Genomic DNA, 24,874 nt, shown 5'->3' on the forward strand with positions numbered 1-24,874 from the left:
AAACGATACACTTATGTACTCCAATTAATTCAAAATTAGCTTAATAAATATACCTTTTTAATAAATTATACAATATTTCTTTAAACAACAAACTAATTAATCTTATACAAGGGGACAACTTAAAAGTGTGCCTTATCTGATCACTGAGCAGCAACAAAAGAGGAAGATGACTGCCAGTTCTACATGTATATGCATGTTCAGTGTTTTAGAAGCTGAAAGTGTTCTGATTCTATTGCTTGTTTGTTGCTGCTGTCTGGGGAACAATAAAAGGGATAATGCATAATATTGGCCTCCGGGCCTTGATGTAAAATTGAACTGGCTTCCATTGCAAGATGGCCCCGTAGTTCATAGGCACTAGTCAGTCCCTTTTCTGTTTCTCTTGTCTTTTCTCCAGCGGGCTGCGTCAGCTGTGAGGTCAAAGTGCATAATCGTTCTTCTTCATCAGCCGCAAGACTCGGGAGCAGCTTTTGCCAGTCAGGTGATTTCTAGGCACATGATCCACGACACACCGAACCTGTTTGCTGAGCTTGACGTCTAATCCTACGATCGACGTATGGCCTTAACCAATCAGAGGTTTGGATTGCTATTCTACAGCGAATCATCGGTTAGACCAAGAGAGCAAGGCGTGGTCATTGCGAGGAGTTCGGTGGAAAGGAAGAGGAGATACGGGGGAGCTGATTTTAAATAAGGGGGACTCCCTTGTCCGTGGAAGTATACAAGTGTCACTGGTGCGGTGCAGACTCGAGCGCGTGAGGTCGGTGTCCAGTGTGACAGGTCACGGCTCTTCAGGGCCTCCCATTCGCCCGATGCGCGGCAGGCGGTGGTGGAAGTCCTGTTAATCCAAACTGCGATTCCCTCTTGCTTTTGGCAGGACCAGGCTCCCTTGGCGGACATGTCTATCCAGTACGGGGACGAGGAGCAGCTACAGGGCAGCTATGGGCCAGTGGACTCTTTCCCTAAGGACTTTGGCTATGGGGTGGAGGAGGCGGACTTGGAGGAGAGCGAGGCTCCTGCAGACAGCAAGCCGCGCATCTTGCTCATGGGGCTGCGGCGCAGTGGGAAGTCCTCCATCCAGAAGGTAAGCCGAACTTACAAGCTGCAACGTGGCTGCATGCCAAATACTTATAACTATATCAGTCGATCCTGATTGTAAAGACAGCCCAAAAAATTATGCTGTGCATTTTAAGGTTAGTGCCCTAATGGTAAAAGAGAAATTCCAAGTACTAGCATGAAAATAACGAGTACTCCAACAACGAAAGGTCCTGGGAGAAATTATTGCAATACGTCTAACCACTGGCAGTCGCTCATGTTAGCATTCCAACCCATTGTTCTTTTTCTCACCAGGCCACCTCAGGCGTTACTTGTGTTCTGGTTCAGAGGACTTGGCTTGACAGTTTTGACTGGACTGGACCTATTGGAGCAGGGCAAGGACTGCTTTCAATATGACTGGGTCTAATCTGAGGTAGCATGATGTGAAAAAGAATGATGGGTTAGAATGTTATCCCAAGCAATTGCCAGTGGTTGACGTACTGAAAGCATTCCTTCTATCCTGTTTTGGGTTATTGACTATTATTTCTGATCATTGCTGTCTCCCGCCACAGGCTTTAACCCACCAGAGTTATTTCTAGACCATCCTTGTCTATGTTGCCATTATCCATTACCTGTCCTGGTAACTGCTAATACCATTGATTTCCTATCCCAGAAAGAAGAGTGCCATGTTTCTGAGAATAGCAGAAAATTGTGGAAGAGTGAGAGACAGCTGCAGTATCATGTGTTTCCCCATTCCGTGTGTGTCTGAGCTGGTACTTGGAATGCTGAGAGTGAGTTATGTTGGGGTGTGTTGTGGAGTGGACGCTAGGATGTAGACACAAGTGGGAGGATTGATGAAACCCAGACATCACATACTGCGGTTCCTGTAACCTAAGGTCCTACATGTGAATATTATGGTTGGCATGCAATGATTCTCTCCTAGATGCCTGGTTACGTGTATGCCCTTCATATCCCCACAGTGATAAGTCTACTAAACCTGTGGAAGTTGAAGCATGGACTGTGGAGGAATCTAGGTATTAACTTTATATTTCCCTTTGTTGTGTTTCTATACAGGATTTATTCTGCATTGTCCTTGTGGATTATTTTACTAAGTGGCTAGAGATAAGGATAGTAGGCAAGGTCACGATGGAGAATATAGTTGAATTTTTAGATTATATTTTTATGCAGGGTCAGGGATTCTAAAAGTCGGCATTGGACAATGATCCACAACTTGAATGTGGTGCATAAGTTTATCTTTTTTTAATTTTTTTATTAAAATTCAATGTATCATCCAAAAGCCAGTTTAAGAGGTTTACTAGTGTTGCCAAAGAATCCTTTCAACTGGTGATTAAGAGTGGACTAGAGTGGAGCAAGGAAGGTTCTTCATGCCCCCTTGTTGTTATACAGGTTCACTTCAAATCAAGTCAGAGGGTTGTACCCTTTTGAGCTGCTACGGTTGAGAAACCTGGTTCCAGATTGATGCCAAGAGGGGGTGACTCTACAGTGGATTTTGAAATAATAAAATAAACAGTTGCCAACTACAAAATTGAAGTGGCTAAATATATGAATATATGGCGAGACAAGGGTTATATGAAGGTAACGAGAGACCCTTTCACATCAAAACCCTGCTCTCTAACCATATAATTTTGGAAACAAGTTGTTAAGGACCTGCGTGAAAATGCAGTTGGACTTTGGTGGCAGTTGGGAGTCCTCTCTGGTAAAGGAGGAGGCCTGTTGTCAGAAGGAAGTTAGCCCTGTGACCATGGAGAACTAATGTGTGCCCGCCTTTTCCCACTCTCAAATTGTGTCCGCACTGGCTGCTGTATAGGAGGATCTCGGTGAGAAGGGTGGGCACGTTCTTGCAAGGACAAGAATCCATCTGAGGAAAGTTAGAAACTGAGCTGTTGTGTTCCAATGTGTAGTCCTAAGCTTAAGGACAACCTATGGAGACAGTGTTATAAGGATAGTGCTGTTTCAGACAGTGGGAAGAGACAGTGCGTTTTCTTCACAGTAAGCATAACTGAAATGACCCATGAAGCTTCAGACAGTAATGCATTCAACAGTGACGGTGATGTAACGATATGCATTGAAGAGTATGCTGTATGATTTGTCAATTACGGTGGTCGTGGCACTGGTTAGTCCTTGCCTCTTGAGGGTGCTGTGTGCCTTGTTGGGGTTAGTGTACTGCAGTGGTTGCACATCGTTCCATTTAAATTCAAGTATCATGTATGCTGGGATCATACATCACTCACAAGCCGCCTGCATCACTAGAGGGGCATGTGCCACATGACAGGCAAGCACCCTGTTGATGGAATGTGGCCTGTTTGAGAAGGACAGCGGGCAGACTAAGACCACTGCTTGAAGCATTCACATATTTTATGGTGCCCAGCGTGACTAGAGGCGGTTGCACGGCTCCTTCCAGTGTTGTGGTCACGGCAGTGAACAGAGATAATGTGCGGCACCAGGAAGAAGAGTGTGGTGTTTGTGGGCATTGTGAGAGATACTCACCAATGTTTTGAATTCCAGACATTAGTGTCAGAGTGACACACTGGCAGTGTAGACTGTGACATCATGAAGGAGGGTAGCAAGCTGGTTGATTGGGACATGCCTGGAGACGTTCAAAAAGGACTAACCTAGGCCTCATGCTTAGTTTAGAAAGAGAATCAGGACTATCTTCAAGTACATTGGAGACAGAAATGAGACTATGTTGTTTGAGGGTGCACTGGTTCCTGACGTCATGGGAAGTAAAGACCTTGCCTGTCTTAAATGTGAACAGTGGCAATGTTAATTCACATCCATGGAGTTCATATTATTTTATGCACTTCTGTTAAGAAGCCTGCTTTGTTACCAACTGTGAGGGTAAATAATATGGGGAACAGTTTGGTGATTGTTGTGTATTGACATGTGGCATATACAGCTTATTAGTAATGTATGTGTCAGTTTAGCATGGTTTTGTGTAAGCTAAATTCTGTTTGAGAATCGCAATTAACGGTCGTGCTGTGCTAAATGCTTGATTCTGCAAAACCGGTTGTATGTTTAAATTATCCATCTGTAGTTTTTCGGAATACTGAGTGAGCATTTTCTTTTACTCAATATGGAGTCTACATAGAAGTTTGAGGAACAAGGTGAGTACCCATCTGTATGCTATATAGATTTCTGTTGGTTTTACGCCTCCAAATGTTGTGGATGTGGGGAAGAGTAGGACCCCATTTTGAGAAATGGAGTGTAGTGCCAGAGCAGTACCATGTTGGTAGAATTTTAATGGGAGAGTACCCCATGGTATGCAAAGTTAGGGAAGAATAGTACCCTGTCATAAGTGTGGGGGAGTACCTCATGGTGTACTTAGTTGAAGAAGATAAGTACCATGTTAAGAGAGGTTGAAGAGGAAAGTACCACGTGGAATGAAAATGCGGGAAAGAGTAGTACCACATGGTTTTCAGGGTGATGGCCACAAGTTTCGCCCTAGTGTTGGGGGTGATATCCAAACATTTCACCCGAGTCTTCATTCTGTATGAATTGAAGATTTAAAAGGTGTATTGTATAAGAGGGAGAGTACGTTTTGTGATTGTTTTGTGGTGCATTTTAATGAGATTAATGGATTCGGTCAGTGTTTAAATAATAGTATTTAATGTAGTTTTAGAACGTTGTAGGTGAGTGCTTCTTTAAATGCGGATGTGGCCTGGTGTTAATGGTGGTATTGATGTAGTGTTTAATTGTTGTAATATCAATACATTTTCAATACATGCCTACTAGAGGCTGTCATCATTGTGTTCGGGCGACTTTCCAAATTTTTCTGGTTCAGTTTCCAGAGAGCCTGGGTAAAAAATGTGCTGTTTTCATCCTGGCACTTGGTCATTTTGGATTGTGCAGCTAGTGTTACTAGATGTTGGGCTTGTTGGAGTGCTGAGCTATACATTTGTGTGTGTTTGGTGGATGCATGAAAAGCATCCACTCGTGGGGCCCCCTCCGACCCCTGCCCCCCTCACATCTACCACAGAGCCGCAGCCGCCATCGCTCCCGAACTACAACGCACCATCAACACCACCTTCAAAACAGGCACCTTCCCAGACGACTGGAAGCGCGCAGAAGTCAGACCCATGCTCAAGAAGCCCACAGCTCACCCCACAGACCTCAAGAACTATCAGACCATCTCGCTCCTCCCCCTTGCAGCCAAAGTTGCATAGAAAACAGTCAGCAGGAAACTGACACAATTCATTGAAGAGAACGCCGTCCTCGACCCGTTCTAATCTGGATACCGAAGCAACCACAGCACAGAGACCGCCCTATTCGCCGCCACAGACGACATCCGCACCCTCCTGGACCAAGGCCACTCCGCAGCCCTCCACCTACTCGACCTATCAGCTGCCTTCGACACAGTCTCCCACCGCACACTAGTCGCCAGACTACATGACACAGGCATACAAGGAACAGCCCTGGACTGGATCTGATCATTCCTCACCGGAAGAAGCCAAAGGATCAGACTCCCACCCTTCCTCTCCGACACCATGAAAATCACCTGCGGAGTCCCACAGGGTTCATCACTGAGCCCCATCCTCTTCAACATCTACATGGCTCCCCACGCAGCCATCGTCCGACAACACGGCCTCAACATCATATTTTACGCCGAAGACACCCAGCTCATCCTCTCCCTCACCAAATACCCCACCACTGCCAAACAAAACTTCCAGAAAGGAATGCAAGATGTCGCAGTCTGGATGACCAACACCTGCCTGAAGCTCAACGCCGAGAAGACAGAAGTCCTCGTCCTCCGTACCACCCCTTCTGCATGGGACAGCAGCTGGTGGCCGACTGCTCTCGGAAGCCCACATACCCCCTCAGACCACGCCAAGTACCTCGGCATTGTACTCGACTCATCACTCACCATGAACCGACAGGTCAACGCCATCACCTCCAGCTGCTTCAACACCCTCCGCAAGACCTTCAAGTGGATCCCCCCTGAGTCAAGGAAGACAGTCACCCACGCACTCGTCACCAGCAGACTGGACTATGGCAACGCACTCTAGCCCGCTATCAACAAGACCCTTCTCCGCAAACTCCAGACAATACAGAACATCGACGCCAGACTCGTCCTCTGCATCCCCCAACACAAACACATCCGCCAACACCTACGAAGTCTCCACTGGCTGCCCGTGGAGAAAAGTCATTTTCAAAATCCTCACTCATGCCTACACAACAACGGACCCAAATACCTCAACGACAGAATCAACTTCCACGTACCCAAAAGAAACCTCCTAGCTTCCAACCTCGCACTAGCTGAAACCCCGCACATCCACAGAGCCAGAGCAGGCGGCAGATCCTTCTCTCAGATTGCAGCCAAGACCTGGAACGAGCTACCGGCAGACATCAGATGCACCCCCACCCTGAAGACCTAAAGGAAGACCCTCAAGACCTGGCTCTTCGGCTAAACAGATCTGCGGACCCCCCCCCCCTTCTCCAGCACCTTGAGACCCTCACGAGTGAATAGCGCGCTTATAATCCCCTGATTGATTGGTGGAGTATATTGTCCTGCTGGGGATGTATATGTTGCTTGTGGACAATGGAGAATGTGTAAGAGTTGTGACAATTTCCTACGTAGTTTAATAATATGAGGTGGATTCCTGGGGACCTTGTGTATGAGTGTAATTGTAGTGGCAGGTTTTTGCTGGAGTCAAGTCAAGAGCGTTTTTAGTTAAGGTGATGTATGTTTAAACTTTCAGTTTTTTAGGTCTCGCCTGACCCAGCGCATGTGCTGGTCTGGCGAGACTTTTTGAGAGGACTCCAAAAAATGCTACCAGGCCAGCCTAGAGCTACAGTGCATGTGCACGGGTGCGCTCCGTCCTTTTCCGCGATTACTTTCAAGGCCGCACGGCCGCTTTGATGTTTGATCGCGATCACTTTCACGGCCAATAGGTCTCGCTTTTGGGACCTTATAAGTATTTAGTTATGCAACTGTTGCATGGCTAAACACATAAGGTCCCAAAGGCGAGACCTATTGGCTATGCCAATGCTTGTGTTATGTTTGTGCCTGGAATGTGTAGGCTTAGGGATGACTGGAAACCCTCTATCGAAGAAAGCTGGTGGGGTCTATGCCCTGGCTGTTGCATGACTGAGCGTCTGACTGCATATTCTGCATGCTTGTATGGTGTAATTGTGAGTGTGCAGATATTTGGTGGGAGGGCCTCCCGTCTGAGGAGGTTGAAAGATTTACACATTTGCGACCATTGTGTAATGGCAGTCATAACTTGGTTGTCTTGTTTTTTTGTGTGACATCGGGTATTAGGATCCTCATGTCTTGACCCCTCACAGAGTTTCTGTGACTGCTGTTTGTTCTCTTTGTGTGTCTACTTGGATATTGGAGAGTTTAATATGGTTTTGTTGAGTGAATGTGTAATCTATACTTGATGGAGATAAAGAAATTGTGAATGATTGCTTATGTACAAGGGAGTCTTTGTTTAGTTCGAAAGAAAAGGGTGTGTAGTATCCTGTGTTTCATTTCACCCCCACCTCTGTCTGAGCTGATGTTTAGAATGCTGAATGTGAATTATGCAATAGAATTTTAGGTGTATGGTGTTCAGTTGAAGCAAGGAGATAGACATGGAGGAAGAACGGAGCCTTCGCTAGACTTACCTGTTGTTTGAGGAACCTAAGAGCCTCACATTAAATAAATACCTTCCTACCTGAATGCTTCCAGACTCTTGTGTGAATACCCTGCCTTTGAACTAAAATAACAGTAGTTTCTGTTGAGTGGACAAGGGCTCAGTAGGTATCTACACACACCCAGTTCGGTTGCAGCATAAGTTTGTCATGTGAGCTGGTTATGGTGTTGTAGGTTGTGATGGTGGTGGTCTTTCTTGGTTGTCTTAATGGGTTAGAGTTGTTTCATAATAAGATGGGGTATAGGTGTGAGTCACCAGACACTCAGAGAAGCACATGGTTTGATATCTTGATGGTTTGAAGCAAAAGCAGGCTGAATTTGGACTTGTGGGCCCAAGTGATTAGCCTTTGGTGATATAGAAAAGTATGTGAAAATTGGAATTGTTTTATCAAGAACTACTGAAAATAATTATTTTATAGTTTAACAAAGCAGGTAAATGCATGTGTTTGTATTGCAAAGAGAAAGATGGGTCGTGCTAAGGTAGTGAGAGAAAAGACTGGATAGTTTAGACATCAGTAAGTGGGTAGCTGCGATAGGCAGAGACAGTGATTGTAACTGATTAGGTCTCGCCTGTCGTTAGCAGCGCACATGCGTTGCTTTCGCCATGCGAGGGCCTTTTGGAATAGATACAGATTCTGACTTGACTTGAAGCCCCGCCCCTGTTTCCCATTGGCTTGCGTCATCGTTTATGGTAAACGATGGCGCGTGATTGGAAATGTGGCTTCTTGGTTCCCTCCTTGTCCACTTTTAGGATGGCCCATGTGGACAGGCCGACACTATCTTTGTTCCCGGGCTCCTTGCAGCCGGACACCCTTCACACAAACCCAGTATTACACACGGTCTGTGCATGCACGTTATTTCTACGAGCTCTCCGTGCACACGCTCTCACAACTTGCACTTGCCGCACATGCCCTTGGAGTGCAAGTTACGCGATCTTTGTTCCCGGGCTCCTTGCAGCCGGACACCCTTCACACAAACCCAGTATTACACACAGTCTGTGCACACGCATTATTTCTACGAGCTCTCCGTGCATGCTCTCTCACAACTTGCACTCGAGTGTTTCCAGACCCTTCAGCAGTGCACCCCGTGAATGCATGCGTGCGGCGCGGTGTGGTCCCCATATGGACCGTATCCAGACCCTTGAGCAGTGCACACCGTGAATGCACGCATGCGTGCGCCCTGGTGTGTTCCCCATATGGACAGTATTTCCATACCCTGTAACAGTGCAGCCCATTAATGCACGCATGCGTGCGCCGTGATCCCCATATGGACAGTGTTTCCAGACCCCTCAGAAGCGCACCCTGTGAATGCGTGCGCCGCGCTGTTCTCCCATCTGACCTACCCCTATACAGACTCTCATCACCGCTCTGGATACCTGCTCCGTGTGTGATGAGAACTGGACGCTGCTGCATTCCTGGCATTCACCACATCACAAGCCGGGGGACGTGACTCGGGAGGCCCCGTCAAGGGGCCTGCTCGGCGCTGAGCCCTGCCATGTGGGCTCTGCTCCGGACTGCCTGTCCTCAGTCACTCCCCAACCTCTGCTGGTCCTTGCACAGAGGGACGTGTGAAGTGAAATGTCCATTGTACTCTGGGACACTGACGTGCGCCTAGGGGACCTTGACACGTGTCTTTCGGCTCTATGTAGCGCTTAATGCTGCGTTCTGCCTGTTTCTAGGCACTATTAAGGTTTGACTCGCCCAAGATCATTGTGTTGTCAAGCAAGTTCAGTGCACATGGACCCCGACTCTACAACTATTGGTTTCACCACTACTTCTCATCTTGTGCAGTTAACTTTTTTTTGTAACACGGTGGGTGACCTGAGACCCACTCCCAGCCAGTCTTAACCTTCCAGTCTACATCACTTCGCATGCTGGATTTTTGAGCCCGTACTTACACTTCAAGTCTATTATGATATCTGCATGCCATTTTTTGTTATTTTACTCTTTTGAAAAAAACAAAGAATTGAGATACAGTAAGTAACAAACCAAGCATTAAAATGCAATAGGTCTCGCCTTTCATTAAGTTAAAGCCATTTGCTTTGCTATACAATACCATTAGCAAAGCAAATGGCTTTAACTTAATCAAAGACTAGACCTATTGCATTTTCAATGCTTGTTTTAAAAGTGCAACTGCTGGGTCAGCAGAAAAAATACTTTGTTACAAGGTTGCCTGTGATGGTGATATAAATCTCTGTGTGGGCAAGGAACTAAAAGAGGGTTATCAAAGGCTGAACGGTAAAATGTGGTCTGAAGAAGAAACCTGTGTGAATCTAGTGCTAGTGGTGTTCAAGGTACTAGTCGCTGAAACAGATTCCTATACCTTCTCAAGGGCGTTAACTTTAGAGTTTGTGCCTGCAACCTTTCTGGACATGGCATTAAATCTTTTCTGTACTGCTGTGAATCTGGTTTCCAAGCTGTCTGTTTTCTTATGCCATTTATCCAGGGAGACTATTGTTTCTATTTTGATCGTGGTCAGACCCCAGTTCACTAGATATATGCTGTACATTCAAGCGCAATAACCAGTGACTTTTATTTCCAATCCATAGGTGGTGTTCCATAAGATGTCGCCCAACGAGACTCTCTTCTTGGAGAGCACCAACAAAATTTATAAGGACGATATATCGAACAGCTCCTTTGTGAATTTCCAGATCTGGGACTTTCCAGGCCAGATGGATTTTTTTGATCCTACTTTTGATTATGAAATGATTTTCAGAGGAACAGGAGCTTTAATTTATGTCATTGATGCACAGGTACATTTTAATCGGTGTTCTTGCATATGGAATCTTTTGCTCATCCATGCATGACGTCATTTTAGCTTTAAATTGCAAATGTTCATAATATTAAATCCTTGAATGAAGGTAAAATACTCAGAAGATTGCAAATCGAGTAACGCAATTGTTTTTTTTTTTTTTTAAATGTTCAATTCTAGGTGACTGAAAAAGTGGTAAAAGTAATGGTGGCCAATCTGAAGGTGTTGCAGCGAAACTAGACTTGTCATAGAAAATCTACGATTAGTACCACTGGATGTACTTACACCCAGTCTATTTCTATTTGCTGAACTTGACTGCACACTTTTTCCGTTCGTATACTTTATTTTCGGTACATGGGCCATAAAAGTGCATGTACTGGAAATTTCTTAACTATGTTGCACATTCAAGACTGAGAACTGTCCAGTATAACCCTGGTGTGATATGTGTCACGATTTTAGTGGCCATGAGTTCAGTTAGTCAGCACTTTTAGAGTAGTTAGATGTGTGGCATTCCTAAAGCCTGATGCCCGGGACATTGTTTGAGGTCAAGGACAGCAAGTTTTTATTTTGATTTTGTCCTTGGGGCAAGTAACCCCCTCCCCTCCGCAGTACAAACTCTTTGTCTACCAGTTCACAGTACCACATTATGTATCTGTGAATGGCATTGTCTGCAGTTAATGTAAGATTTGTATCCATGTTTTAATGCTTTTAGGACATGTATTTATGGTTCATCAATGCAAAACCTTTATTAGAGCCAGTGCTCTAAGGAAATGCTGCAAGCTTGCAATGCACTATTGACAGTGGTTCAAGTATAAAAATGTAAACATGTGTTTACAAAGTTTAACTATATGAATCTATGCGTATCACTCCCAAAATACTCTCTGATTAGATGCAAGTATTTGCAGAAGCTTGAAAACAAGATTGAAGATTCTTTGCGTTCAAAAATAAAATGTTCACAAAAATATGTAACTAGAAAAAAATATTTAGCTAAACTACTGTGAAATTTTAGGTAGCATTTATTTGAAGTATCATTTAGTAAAAACTGTTTGATGCATGCTAGTATTTCCCAAAAATATTCATAATGGAAAATCTGTCTAACCAGTTTCAACAAGATTACGGGAAACATGAAAATAAACTGTGGGAGCTGCTGGGCCCTCGTCATTAAACACAAAACTTTGCCTAAAAGGAAAAATTTATTTTGGGCTGAAAAAGCACAAGTTACCACAGTAGTTCCTGGCACTGAATGAAACGTTTGTGTGCCGATATGCTCCTTGTGAAAGAGCAGAATGCCGTCACTCACAGTATAGCCAGCTGATGGATAGAATTTCTTTTTATAACCAATTTTATTTATTTTAATCCAACGTACACGAATGACACATTGACCAGCTCTACATATTAGCATTACGTGTGTTGAGTAAAGGTACATACTGAAGATGTTGCAACAATGAACCCATGCGACACCCAGCAATTACCCCAAATCTTCTCCCGCTTGCTGGGTCAGCCCGGGACCTCATAAATTGGCCTTTTCTAGTTGGTGCACTAGTCGACACCCCTCCTCTAGTCCACCTAAGACAGGGGTTCCTAAGAGTAATTTCTCATTTAGCCACCTTCGAGGCCACCCCATTGAAGAGCCTCTCTATCCTTGGGCCACCCACCCCCCTCCAGCAAACCCACCTGGGGGTGAGGTCAAGTTGACGTTCAAAGGCCTTGGAAAGCTCCCATTGTGTATACCCTCTCAAAAGGGGGTCTGTATGGGGCAAGCCCAGGTAAAATGGAAGAAGTCAGCTTCTGGCAGTTTACAGTGTGCACAGTGGCCTGGAACAGTATTGCCTGCTCAGTGTAAATGTTGGGGACTCGGGTAGGCAATGTGAAGGTAGTTCGGTAAGATCATGCGAAGGTGTGAAGAGATCGCCAGTTTCCTTGCAGTCTTTGTGGCCTTACGCCAATCATCTTCATCAAGGTCTCCCACCCATGTCTCCATCACATCTGTAACTCAGGTAAGCAGTCCGGGGCGTTAAGAATGAGGGAGTGGTAAACCGTGGAGATGGCTCGCTTTCCCATTAAGAGCTTGGCCTCCAGGGGATTTAACTCTGGAAGATGTGTATCTGGTGTGAGGTGGACAGAAAGGGCATGATGGCATTGTGTGTGGGAAAGCTGGGAGTGTTCTTGCATGTCTTGGAAGGACATTAGGGTTTTGCCCCGCCAGACATACCCCCAGGTGAGTGATAATGATTCTGCCCCACCTCCTAAATCCTTGAAGGCATGTCACATGGAGGAAACATCTATCCTGTTACAGCAGGGTCATCACAGTGAACTTGTGGTCCCAGCCGGTAAGTCGGAGAGCTCTCCTCCAGCACGGAAGGGCCACCTTGTGCATTCTGTGAGTGTCTGTAGTATAGGGAATCTGTAGAACAGTCCTAGGAGCCTGTCGAGGTGCAGCTGATTCAATTCCTCAAGGAAGTTGAGCCATTCCACCTTCATTTAAACCAGTCATTAATTGGCGCGAGCCGTGCTGCCAGGTAGTTAATATATGGGGCAGGTATGCCTATTCCACTATCATGAGGGTGTGGGGGAGCAAAGTGCACACGGCAGTGTCTCCCTGCGAAGATAAAAGTAGTGACCTTCGATTTCAGGGTTTGAAACCATTTCTGATGAATTAGATGAGGATAGCTCAATCATTTTGAACATGGCTGCACGCCAGTTCAGGGGTAGACGGCCCTAACGCTGCAGGCCGTTTCTCATACAGATGATGAGGGGGGTTCAGATTTGGAGCCTGATTTAACTCTCAGCATATGGGTTATTCCATCACAACAGTGACGGATACCCCGTCCACCGAAAATTAAATCCTATTCTATGCTATGGGATTTATATTTCGACTGACTGGATAACCGTCATTGTTGTAACCGAGTAACCCATCCGCAGAGTTCTAAATCAGGCTCTAATATTCCACACGATGTTTGCCAGGGGGAAGTCCTGCTGGGGACCTCGTGCGTCATCTCTGGGGTGGTTTGGGCGCTGGAGGTGGGCCTGTGTCATCCGTGTCCCGGCCGGATTGTCTCAGATTCTCATTGTGGTGGAGCGGGTGGTATTCCTTTGCCCACTCCCATGCCTGCTCAGGAGTGTCAAAGAAGTGGGTGGAGGAGTTGAACACAACTTTTAGTCTGGCTGCGAAGAGGAGCATGTATTGTGCGTGAAGGGCGCTGAGCTTCTGCTTGACCTCCTCCAAAGAGCGTCTGCGTTGTTGGACCGAACGTGAGTAATCTGGGAAAATTAGAATCTTCGTAGATCATTCAGCACACAGGCTTCAGGGCTTGGTGATTAAGGATGCAAGCGATTAGTGCTTGGGGAGGAGCCTCAGGTGGTGGTCTCTTCACCAAGGATCTATGTGCCCTTTACGCCAGCCAGGAAGAGCCAAGAGATGAGTGTCTCACTGTAAGCGCTGCTTCTGCCTCAGGCAGGATAGGTCAGAGGCGCTGCCCCGACCCTTCAAGCCCCCGGTCAGCCTCTATCGCCCTTTTCCTACACCATAAGCCCAATTGTCTATTTAAGTTTGCCCAGTTGTCTGTCTGTTTTTAATTGTCCATTTATTTCTGCCCAATTGTTTTTATATTCTGCCAAAAAGTCTGTTTATATTGCCAATTTGTCTTTATTATTGCCCATTTTTTAGGTCTCGCCTCAGCTATCGCGTAAGCGATGCTCTGCGAGACTTATTGAGAGGGCTCCAAAAAGTGCTACCAGGCCAGCCTAGATGGACGCTTTTCGCGGCCGCTTTGTTGTTTGATTGCGATCACTTTTGCGGCCGCACGGCCGCTTGTCTTAATTTTAAATTTTCAATGTTGCCTTTACTTTATTATTATTGTTCACCACCTCACCTCTGCACCACCCTCTGTTTCCTGTACCTCCTCTCTCACAACCTTAAGCCTTACTCACAATCTTTTTCTGTCATTTACTCTTTGGACCTCCTCTAATGCAGTTCTCACTCTCTGCCTCACCGCTGTATCGTTGTGCATATCTCTGTCACCAGTGTACCTCTGCTGCTTCTCAGCACTCTCCACTCTTTGACTGTATGAACCACTCCTCTTTCTCTACCTGACGTCTGTCCCTCTACTTAATCTCACTACAAACAAATCTCCCCTTCACCTTTGTCTTTCACTGTTTTCTTTTCCTGGCCTGTCTTTCTACACCTCACTTCTCATTTTTCGCCTACACGCTCATCTTTAAAATGCAGCTCCCTATGCTTCTGTCCTATCCTCACATTCCTACCTCCCTCGAACTCCTCCTTCAGTGCACCCACCTCCTCCCTACATTTTGTTTTCTCTAACTCACTCTAATTTTAGCTTGCTCTAAAATCTTAGCATCTATTTCTCTGCCTATCTGTATCTTTCTTGCGACATCACTTTTTTCTTCACTTTGTCTCCTTACTTCACCTTGTCTCCTTACTTCACCTTGTCTCCTTACTTCAACTGTCTGCTCATTTCTAGCTCCCGTCTCTGCTTCTCTTCTGATTCTCTATACTCCTTTTACCCAAATCCTCCCATTTTTCTAACTCAGAAGGGGAGAAGGTCACTGTATAGGCAGAAGTTTACTCCTAGAAAGAGGCAGGACAAAGTAGAGGAGGAGAAATGGTCAGATTTCACCTCACTGAATAGTGGAAATCTTTCAAGCAGGCCTTTGAACTTACTGTTGCAGCAAGAATGCCTGTTCTGAAGGAGAATTTGGTGAATACGAATATCCAGCAATTAAGCCTAAAATGTCAAATTCATATATCTTATTTTACTATTATGTATATTAGACCATGAAATAGCCACCGAGCCATCTTTGGTGTCCCTCCTACAATGAGAGGAACAGCCTAGTTAGACCCTGCATTCCATGTCAAATATTGCTGTTGCGAGGCAAGAGTGTAGCTCAAAGTGCAAAAAGAAATCGCTTTAACAGTGCTTGTTCAAGCTGACGTTCTGTAGCATTTGGCTACTAGACTTTGGGCAGCTTGAGCCACTGGCTGTGTTTGTGGACTCCCATTTCTGAAAGTCTCATATGAATCCTTATTTGGTATCATGAGGGCTTGAATTCGCGGAAAATCGGTAATACATTTAACCTTGTAAGGAACTGGAGGGCCCCAAATGTTTGCCAGGGGCCCCAATAATAAAGATATCACTGACCTCAACACCTATAACTTGGTTGGTGAATGTACTTGGATTTTAATGTTAGTCGAAACTTGCAGTGTGTTTCCATGCACATCAGTTGCACAATAACACTAAATGTTGCCACACCGAACAGCCCAACGACACCGACCACACAGGCTACATTTTCTTCAGTCATGACAGATTCTCATCCAACTATGCAAATTGCACCGACTTCTTACACACAAGACACTTGTTTACCTTAAGCTACCAAAAACCATCACCTTAAATGAATTTTCCCACACTATTAAAATTTTGAAAATCCCCATGCCTGCACAACGCATAACCATCTTCAGACCGCACACCAGCCTTGTACAAGAACCTGGACCAGCCCTGCACAAATGGTCAGAAACTAAAAACTGATTGCTTCCCTACCCCTGTGCTCCAACCTGCACAAACAACCCTTGCACGCGCTCAATGTCACTCTAAGCCTATACCCAAAGGTCCCTTCCTATGCCACTCAACTCTCATCCCCTTCTTGTCTACTTGCAAAATTTGCATTGAGCCCCACTTCTAAACTCACTAGGCAGACTTTCCTTTTTTCTCCCCAAATCACTCCAGCTACTCCTCTCCACCAACACAAAGTCGTCTGGTACTCACACACTCAGTATCACCACACCACATTACAAAACTCCGGTCTTATATCAACCCCCCCCAAACCATAATAACCCCCTTCTGCCATACTCAAACAATCAGACATATGTTGTTCCTTGTTAGTAGTTGCATGGGTCTACAGACAACACGTATACATAAGTGCATACAACAGACTGCTATTCCTTTTGGCTGAGTGCAGTAGCTATTCGAAATCCACCATATTTTTAGGTCTCGCCTGAGCTATTGCGTAAGCGATGCTCTGCGAGACTTATTGAGAGGGCGCCAAAAAGTCCTACCAGGCCAGTCTAGACCTACAGTGCATGTGCGCGAGCGCACGCGTCGCGCTTGCCGCGATTACTTTCACTGTTTGCGATTGCGATCACTTTCGCGGCCGCACGGCAACTTGTCTTAATACATTTTAATTTTTCAATGTTGCCTTTACTTTATTGTGACCGTGATATATATCGTGTTCGCTTTAGTCATGCTCTGAATGGAAGACTACTTTATTTAGAACCTACATCTCCTTTAATTTTTTCTTTTTTTTTTTTTTTACCGGCTTCGCTCTAGTCTTTCTATTCTAGACGTGGCTCCATCCCTATAGCCATGCCAATACCGGAAAACGCACACTATTTTAAGGGCAGCGCTGGAGTTCATTTCCTTCGGCACCCTAGACGTTGGTTCTCGGTCGTTCAGATAAGCATTACGATGCGCTCTTCATTCCCTTTCGCATTCTACTTCCCTGACCTTGCTTTAACACTATCCTTCGCTCGCAACGAAACCGTAGCGCTGTCCTTAAATTTTAACTAATTGCGTTTTGTTCTTATTTTTTGAATTGATACGTGACATAATGTGACGCGCCCACTGATATCTTAAATGAAAGCTAGGACAGAGAAGCGGCTATACGCGCTTCCAATGCGCTTTTCTCCCCCATCTCTAACGTGCCTTATATGTGATGTAACACGCTGCGCCAAACGGGAACAGCATTAATTGGCATTACTGTCTTCACAATTTGACAAGGGAAGTGGCCATACACGCCTCACCGTATTTAACCCATTGCTTTACATGGTTTCGTTATATATTATTTTATGATTAATATCTATTTTGACATTTACGTGGTGTAACGCACAGCCCATACTATGACCAATATTGAATGCCTTCTGTGAGCAGCTTTTACTGGCCTTTTTTTTTTTTATCCCATGATACGGGCCACAGCGCTCCCAGGACATTACAATCTATTACAATTGTTTGAGGCGGAATTTACTTTTCTATAGCCATTTTCGTTTAGACTCCTGCATGATTACGTTTTAGGTCTCGCCTGAGCTATCACGTAAGCGATGCTCTGCGAGACATTTGGTAGGTGGGTTTAGAAAGTGCTACCCACATTGTTATGCTGGCGACAAGCTACAGTGCACGATGGCGTGCACGCGCACAGCTGCTCCCCACATTCCCCTCTCCCTTCTCGCCCAGCCATCTGCCTTTCCTGCGCCAGCCTACAGCACCATACCCCTCCCCCCCGCTGCTGCGCCCGCATCCCTAGCGTGCGTCATCGCGATCACTTTCGCTTTTAGAGTGATCGCGATGAGGGATTGTCAGTGTGTAAGTGCTTTCACTTTAGCCACGGCGGGCGCTCGCGCGCGCACCACCCCTCCTGTGACTCCATTAATTGAAAACATATGTGCTTTCACTCCATTCAGACTCCAAAAACTGCACACACAACTTTCCGCTGAGTCAGAGGCAACACTCCAGATACCTCTCACAGCAGTTACCATGTAGGAGGTTTAACTTATAGGTTCTCTATGCAGTCGTCTTTTTACGCGAGTTCTATGTTCTGTAGGTTGCTATTGAATATAACCTTCAATAACTATTGATGGATAAGTATTCAAAAACTATTTTTTTTTTAAATTGAACATATGTTATTGGGTTTATCATGTCCTATTTTGCAAATACTGAGGACCAGTGACGTAGGCATTGCCCCAGGGTCAGGAAGCACATATACGAGTCTGTCTCTGTTACATTTCACTGTACACTGCTATCAACAAAGTCATGTGCTGGCCTAGTAAAGAGATCATACTTTCAAGACTTTAAAAAAAAAGAGAATTATTTATTCAAAACCTATTTTTGATATAGCGGAGATTTCATCCCATTTTTCGTGAGACAGCTCTCTTTTCTTATCCAATTAATGACCCCTTGCTGAGTTCGATAGCTCAGATGAAGAAGGGCTTGCTTGCAAGTTTTATGTGTAGCCTACAGGTAACTCATTAAAACACAAGCAAATAGGTCTTTACCGTTTATCATTCTTATGGTGACAAAATGAGTGGCACGCATTTGGGTAAAAATAACCAGCTTTTTACATTAGGCAAACATGCGATTTATTTTTTTGAGCTGAGTAGTTGAAAAGCGGTGCTTTATGCTAATAATAACCATCACGTTTATTCCCTTCTTCATGTCTAGTGCCTCTCTCATTCTCAAACTCCCTCCTTGCTCCAGAATCTCACTACAGACACACTCTGCAGAGATGAAACTAATAGTGCCTATGTACTGGCGTCTTTCCTCACACCTCTCTCCTAACTTGTTCTCCTTCTGTCCCCTTCGCTGCCCCCGTGATTCTGTGCCTTTCTCCTTCTGTCCCCTTCGCTGCCCCTGTGATTCTGTGCCTTTTTTCTCTTTCTGTCCCCCTCGCTGCCCCCGTGATTCTGTGCCTTTTTTCTCCTCCTGTCCCCTTAGTTGTCCCCCGTGATTCTGTGCCTTTTTTCTCCTGTCCCCTTCGCTGCCCCCGTGATTCTGTGCATTTTTGCTCCTTTTGTCCCCTACGCTGCCGACGTGATTCTATGCCTTTTTTTCTCCTATCCCCTTCGCTGCCCCCATGATTCTGTGCCTTTTTCTCCTTCTCTTCCCCTTTGCTGCCCTGTGACACAACCACACACACAAGCACACCTCACACAAGCACACTACCACAACACACACACACACTACCACAACACACTCACACTACCACAACACACACACACTACCACACACACACACAAAACCACACACAACCACACCGTCAGTGCACACTTTCACCAGGCACACACACCACCAGCCGTCAGTGCACGCTTTCACCAGGCACACACACCACCAGCCATCAGTGCACGCTTTCACCAGGCACACACACCACCAGCCATCAGTGCACGCTTTCACCAGGCACAAACACCATCAGTCGTCAGTGCACGCTTTCACCAGGCACACACACCACCAGCCGTCAGTGCACGCTTTCACCAGGCACACACACCACCAGCCATCAGTGCACAATTTCTACATGCACAAACACCACCAGCCATCAGTGCTCGCTTCCACCAGGCACACACACACACCACCAGCCGTCCGTGCATGCTTTCACCAGGCACACACACACACACACACACCACCAGCCGTCCGTGCATGCTTTCACCAGGCACACACACACACACACACACACCACCAGCCGTCCGTGCATGCTTTCACCAGGCACACACACACCACCAGCCGTCAGTGCACGCTTTCACCAGGCACACACCACCAGCCGTCAGTGCACACTTCCACAAGGCACACACACCACCAGCCGTCAGTGCTCGCTTCCACCAGGCACACACACCACCAGCCGGCAGTGCACACTTCCACCAGGCACACACACCACCAGCCATCAGTTCACAAGTTCTACCGGCACACACACCACCAGCCATCAGTGCACACATCAATTGTTAACGCATCCACAATTAAATATTGTAGCAATCGCAGTATGGTGCACTTTACTTTTAAACATATTCATCTAAAGCGCAGCATGCCACCATTGCTACAAAAATAAAAATACACCTTTTTTGGGCCTACAATTTATAGACTTTGGTTGCAATTGGTGTTGCAATATTTAGCAATGCCAATAGCTCAAACTTAATTAATGCGAGACCTATTGGCTATGCCAATGCTTGTGTTCTATTGTGCCCAATTGTTTTCTCCTTCTCCCCTATTGTTGTATTGTGTTTTCATCACCAAACTGTTTTCACCGCTTACCTCTGCCCTAGCCGGTTCCCGCCGGTCCCACCTGCGCCGTGTCTGTGCCCACATTTCTCCCCAACAGCCCCTCCCTCCTCCCAAGCCTACTTAATGGAGGCCGCAGCACGTCCGTGTCAAAGGCAAGCCTGTCTGCCCCTGGACCGCACCTAGTGCCAGGAACCCTGGTCCCCAGCAATCCCACATAGTACTCCACCTCGGAGCTCTGTGCCCTGGACCCAACACGCAGCAACAACTGCTGCCTCGCATCACCACGCACCACAGCGTGCCCGTTCACCATCATCCACTTCCCCTTCAATTGGAACAGCAACTCTCCAACTACAAACGCTGACACCCCTCCGGTTCAACTTGACTGCCTCCTGATCAGCGCCAGATCACTGTGCAAACACACCACTATAATCTGGAACACCATCTCCATCCTTGCCCCCAACGTAACCTTCATCACTGAGATGTGACTCACCCCCACATCTGCCCGTGACATCGCCACTACAACTCTCACCGGGTACAAGATGAAAAAACACAGAGACCGCGCCAACACACATGGAGGAGGCATCGACATCGTGCACAAGGAATAAAGCCCTTCACCATCACCAACGACGACAACACGCCCAGCATGATGCACATGAATTTTTAGCTCCACGTCGACGCCAAAACCACCATCGGAGGCACCCTCATACAGACCGCCAGAACCACGAACCGGCCTCAGTGACACTATAGCTAAACTCATCGCCCCTCTTGCAGCTGAATCCGAACACTGTCTTCCTTTGGGGAGGGGGTGGGGTCAATATCCACCTGGACCACCTCACCGACGCCAACACTGCGGACCTCCTGGAAAGACTAGAAAACACCGGCCTGAAGCAGATCGTCACCAACCCCACACACAGAGCAGGACACACGCTAGTCCTCTCTTCACATCCAGCAACAGAATCGAATACAGCCACACCTCAGAACTTGCCTGGACTGACCATCCCATCGTATGTTTCACCATCATCGGCCCACCACATACTACCTCCATCCAGAACAACACACTCTACCGCAGTTGAACCAAAGTAACTGAACAGCAATGGACAGACGCCCTCAGCTGTACAAAACTGCCATCCTGGACCAAACGGTAGAGAACTTCAATGCCTGCATCACCAACACCGCCAATCAAGTCGCCCCACCAAATCACCCAAGATGAACAGATCCACCAAACGTGCCAGCTTGTACACACCAGAACTCGGTACATTAAAACACGAATGTAAGCAACTAGAAATAAGATGGCGAACCGGCAAGCATTACTCCGACCGAGCCACCTACAAAGCAACCCTTAACAACTACCACCGCCAGCTCAAAGCCGCAATAAAGGGGGCCCTCACATGCCGCATCGAAACTAGTGCCAACCAAAAAACTTGGCGCTCCTCACCATCGTTAGAGAATTTCTTTGCCCCTCAACCACGAAAAATGTGATCCCTCCCTCGCAAGAAATCTGCGACTCCCTCGCCGACCACTTCCACAGCAAGATAACAACCATCTACACAAACTTCAAACTCCAACCATCCGACATTCTCAGCAACCCATCGAACACAACTAGTACCTACTCGCTCACCACATGGGAACAACTCAGCACACCAGCTACTACCACCCTGATGAAATCCATCCACTCAGGAGCTCCAACAGACCCCTACATACCTTGGCTCATCAACCTTGGAAGCGTTAAGATCAGCCACCAGCTCACCACCATCCTGAACATCTCCATCACTACAACCATCTTCCTTAACTCATGGAAGCACGCAGAGGACAGTCCCCTCCTCAAGAAGCAGTCGGCAAACCCCAGAGATCTCCAGAATTACCATCCCACCTCCCTCCTACGGTTCCCCGCCAAAGTCCTGGAGAAAGCCATTAACCTCCATCTCACCGATCATCCAGAAAGAAACATGCTACTGTACCCCTGTAAGTAGGGCTTCAGAGCCAACTACAGCACAGGGATACCCTGATCGCAGCAACAGATGACATCCAAGCCTTACTTGACAAGGGAGAAATGGCTGCCCTCATCGTCCTGTACCTCTCCACAGCCTTTGACACAGTCTCCCACCACACATTCATCCAGCGACTTCACCAGATGGGAATCACAGACGAGGCACTCGGATGGATGGCGTCCTTCCACACAGGTCTCACCCAGAGAGTCTACCCCCCGTTTCACCTCGCACCCCAAGCTTACTATCTGCAGAGTACCCCAAGGCTCATGCCTCAACCTCTTCAACATCTACGTGTCACTACTCGCTGACAACACTTTATATAGGTTCTTCACTTGCTCACATAAATATGGTACTCACAGACCACACTGTCTCTAGTCCTCAAGTAATGTAGAACCACACATCATCATCTCCTTAGCCGATGACACCCAACTAGTCCTCTCACTCTCAGCGGACCCCACCCAGGCAAAAAACTTCCACAACTGCGTGAGGAACGTTCCAACATCAAATCAAGTTGTATGTACAGCTGTGTTGTGGGAGAGGATGTAGCTACACATGTTTTTGATGTGTTCATCTGTAAATCTAATTGTAAATTGTAAATATGTATCGCTTACTACCCCTGACGAGGCGCTGATGCGCTTTGCAGCGAGTAGCATGCTACACCTGAGCCCAAGATAAGAGGTTAATAGTCGATTAGTAATTGTTTTTCCTTTGCGCATTAGTTTTGTTAGGTTTGTGCTCTTGATTTCTTGTGTGTTTAGTGTAGGGATAGAATGTTGGGAGTGGATTTGAAAGGGGAAGTAGTAAATTAGGTTTTTGTAAGTACAGGTCGTGTGTGGCTATTAGTTGTGCGACATGGGTAAAAAAGGTTAAAAAAAAAAAGGAGGGGAAGATTGAGATGGGTGTTTGAGGGTTCATAGTAGTCAGAAAGGTCTGGGATGAGACAGAGAGGAGAGATTGGACGAGGTTAAAAGGAGGGATTTTTTTTAATCCGCTGCAGGTTCAGTGTCGGGTGCAGAAATGAGCAGGGGTATTTTGGGTTTGGTACCCGAAGGACACTGCATCTGTTTTGAGGAAAACCCACTGGTGGCCTTACGTTGTGCCCCTGGTTATGTCAATCGATGATTAATGTTTCAGTCGGTGTGATCATAGATTACTCCCAGTGCCTATCTTGGTGCTTCCTGGTTTGAATACTTGTAACCTGAAAGACAGACACCGGAAGTATCTATATGAAAAAATAATCACCAGACTGGGTTGAAATGAAGTTGCCGAGGTGGCCTTTTTGGCCAATAAATATTTGAAAGATCTTGGATGTGCAGTATGTCCTAGCATTCTCTGTAGAACTGGTACACTCTCTATGTTGTACCTAGTCTGTTAACCTCTGCAACACTGGCCAGCATTGTACACCAGAACTAGAGTCATGACCTAATGAATAACATTTGAACTGTTTGTTGCATGGGTGCTGGGCTCTTCATATGTCACTATAATCTTTCATATGCATAATGTGTGTGATCACGGTGGTGGACTAAGAGGGGATCCTTGGAGCCCACTGTGATCTGTCCAGATTCAATTCTAAAAGTGTGTTCGTCTCTGCCCCAAAACACAGGCCTTACTTGAATTTTAACGCATGTGTTCTGTACCTCATTGAAGAATTTGGCGAGTCAGTGTTCTTGTCATATACATTGACTAGAGAAGACTTCAATCTTATGTAGGCAACCCAGAACTATAATGTATCATCCCTGGATATTTGCTACTTATATCTACATTTAAAAGTTAAGGTCACTAGCCCTCTAAACTGTGTGCGTTGACAGGATGTAATGTGATTTTTTGTAACTTGTAATTCGCTAATCCTCATGTACAGCGCTCGGATACCTCTGGGTCTAGCCAGCACTATATAAAACTCTGCAAATAAATAAACATGGATGTGAGACAAACGCCTCAAACTGAACACGGACAAGATGGAAGTCCTCATCTTCGGCAGACACATCGTCCACTGGAATGACTCCTGGTGCCCCCCACACCTAAAGACCATGCCCTCAACCTTGGCATTGTACTAGACCGCAAACTCTCCATGAAACACGAGGTAAGCACTTTTTCCACATGATCTGCATGCTCAGCAAAATCGTCAGATGGCTTCCATCAACACCAGGAAAACTGTGATGCAGGCCCTCCAAACTCCTGCGAAGGCTCCAGACAATCCAGAACGCAGCAGCTAGGCTCATACTTAAGCTGCCCAAGAGACCACACATCGCCCAACACCTCAAGGACCTCCACTGCTCCCCGTCCAGAAGAGATGCCAGTTCAAGCTCTTGACCCATGCATACAAAGCCCTCCACAACTTAGGTCCACACTACATGAAACATCGCCTGACCTTCCACCAGCCATCCAGAAACCTTCACTTCGCTCACCTCGCCCTCACACAGACTCCAAGCATCCGCCGCAGTTGCACCAAAAGACGCTCCTTCTATCACCTCGTCGGTAAAGCCTGGAACACCTTTGCACCCCACCCTCCCCGAACCTCTTCAGGAAGAAACTCAAGACCTGGCTCTTCAATTGAAACCTGCAGCACTGTGCCTGGAGAACCCCCAGGGTGACAAGCCGCGCTCTACAAATACCTTTGTGATTGATTGATAAGGCTGCTGCCATAATTTGTCACCGCACTGCATGGCACCAAAGGGACAAAT

At 46.4% G+C, this 24,874-nt stretch overlaps 1 protein-coding gene across 2 annotated transcripts in view; it reads left to right on the plus strand.

Moving 5' to 3' along the window:
- Positions 1-417: 417 nt before the first annotated feature.
- Positions 418-24,874, plus strand: part of RRAGC (Ras related GTP binding C) — a 99,493-nt gene continuing 75,036 nt past the window's right edge. For both annotated transcript variants that reach the window (XM_085647868.1, XM_085647869.1), the window contains exons 1-2: positions 418-1,078; positions 10,233-10,436. In XM_085647868.1, the coding sequence (XP_085503994.1) occupies positions 893-1,078; positions 10,233-10,436 (390 nt within the window). In that variant the 5' untranslated portion in view covers positions 418-892. The remainder of the gene's footprint in view (positions 1,079-10,232; positions 10,437-24,874) is intronic.

This window comes from Triturus cristatus, chromosome 3_2 (genome assembly GCF_964204655.1).
Source record: "Triturus cristatus chromosome 3_2, aTriCri1.1, whole genome shotgun sequence".
NCBI lineage: Eukaryota > Metazoa > Chordata > Amphibia > Caudata > Salamandridae > Triturus > Triturus cristatus.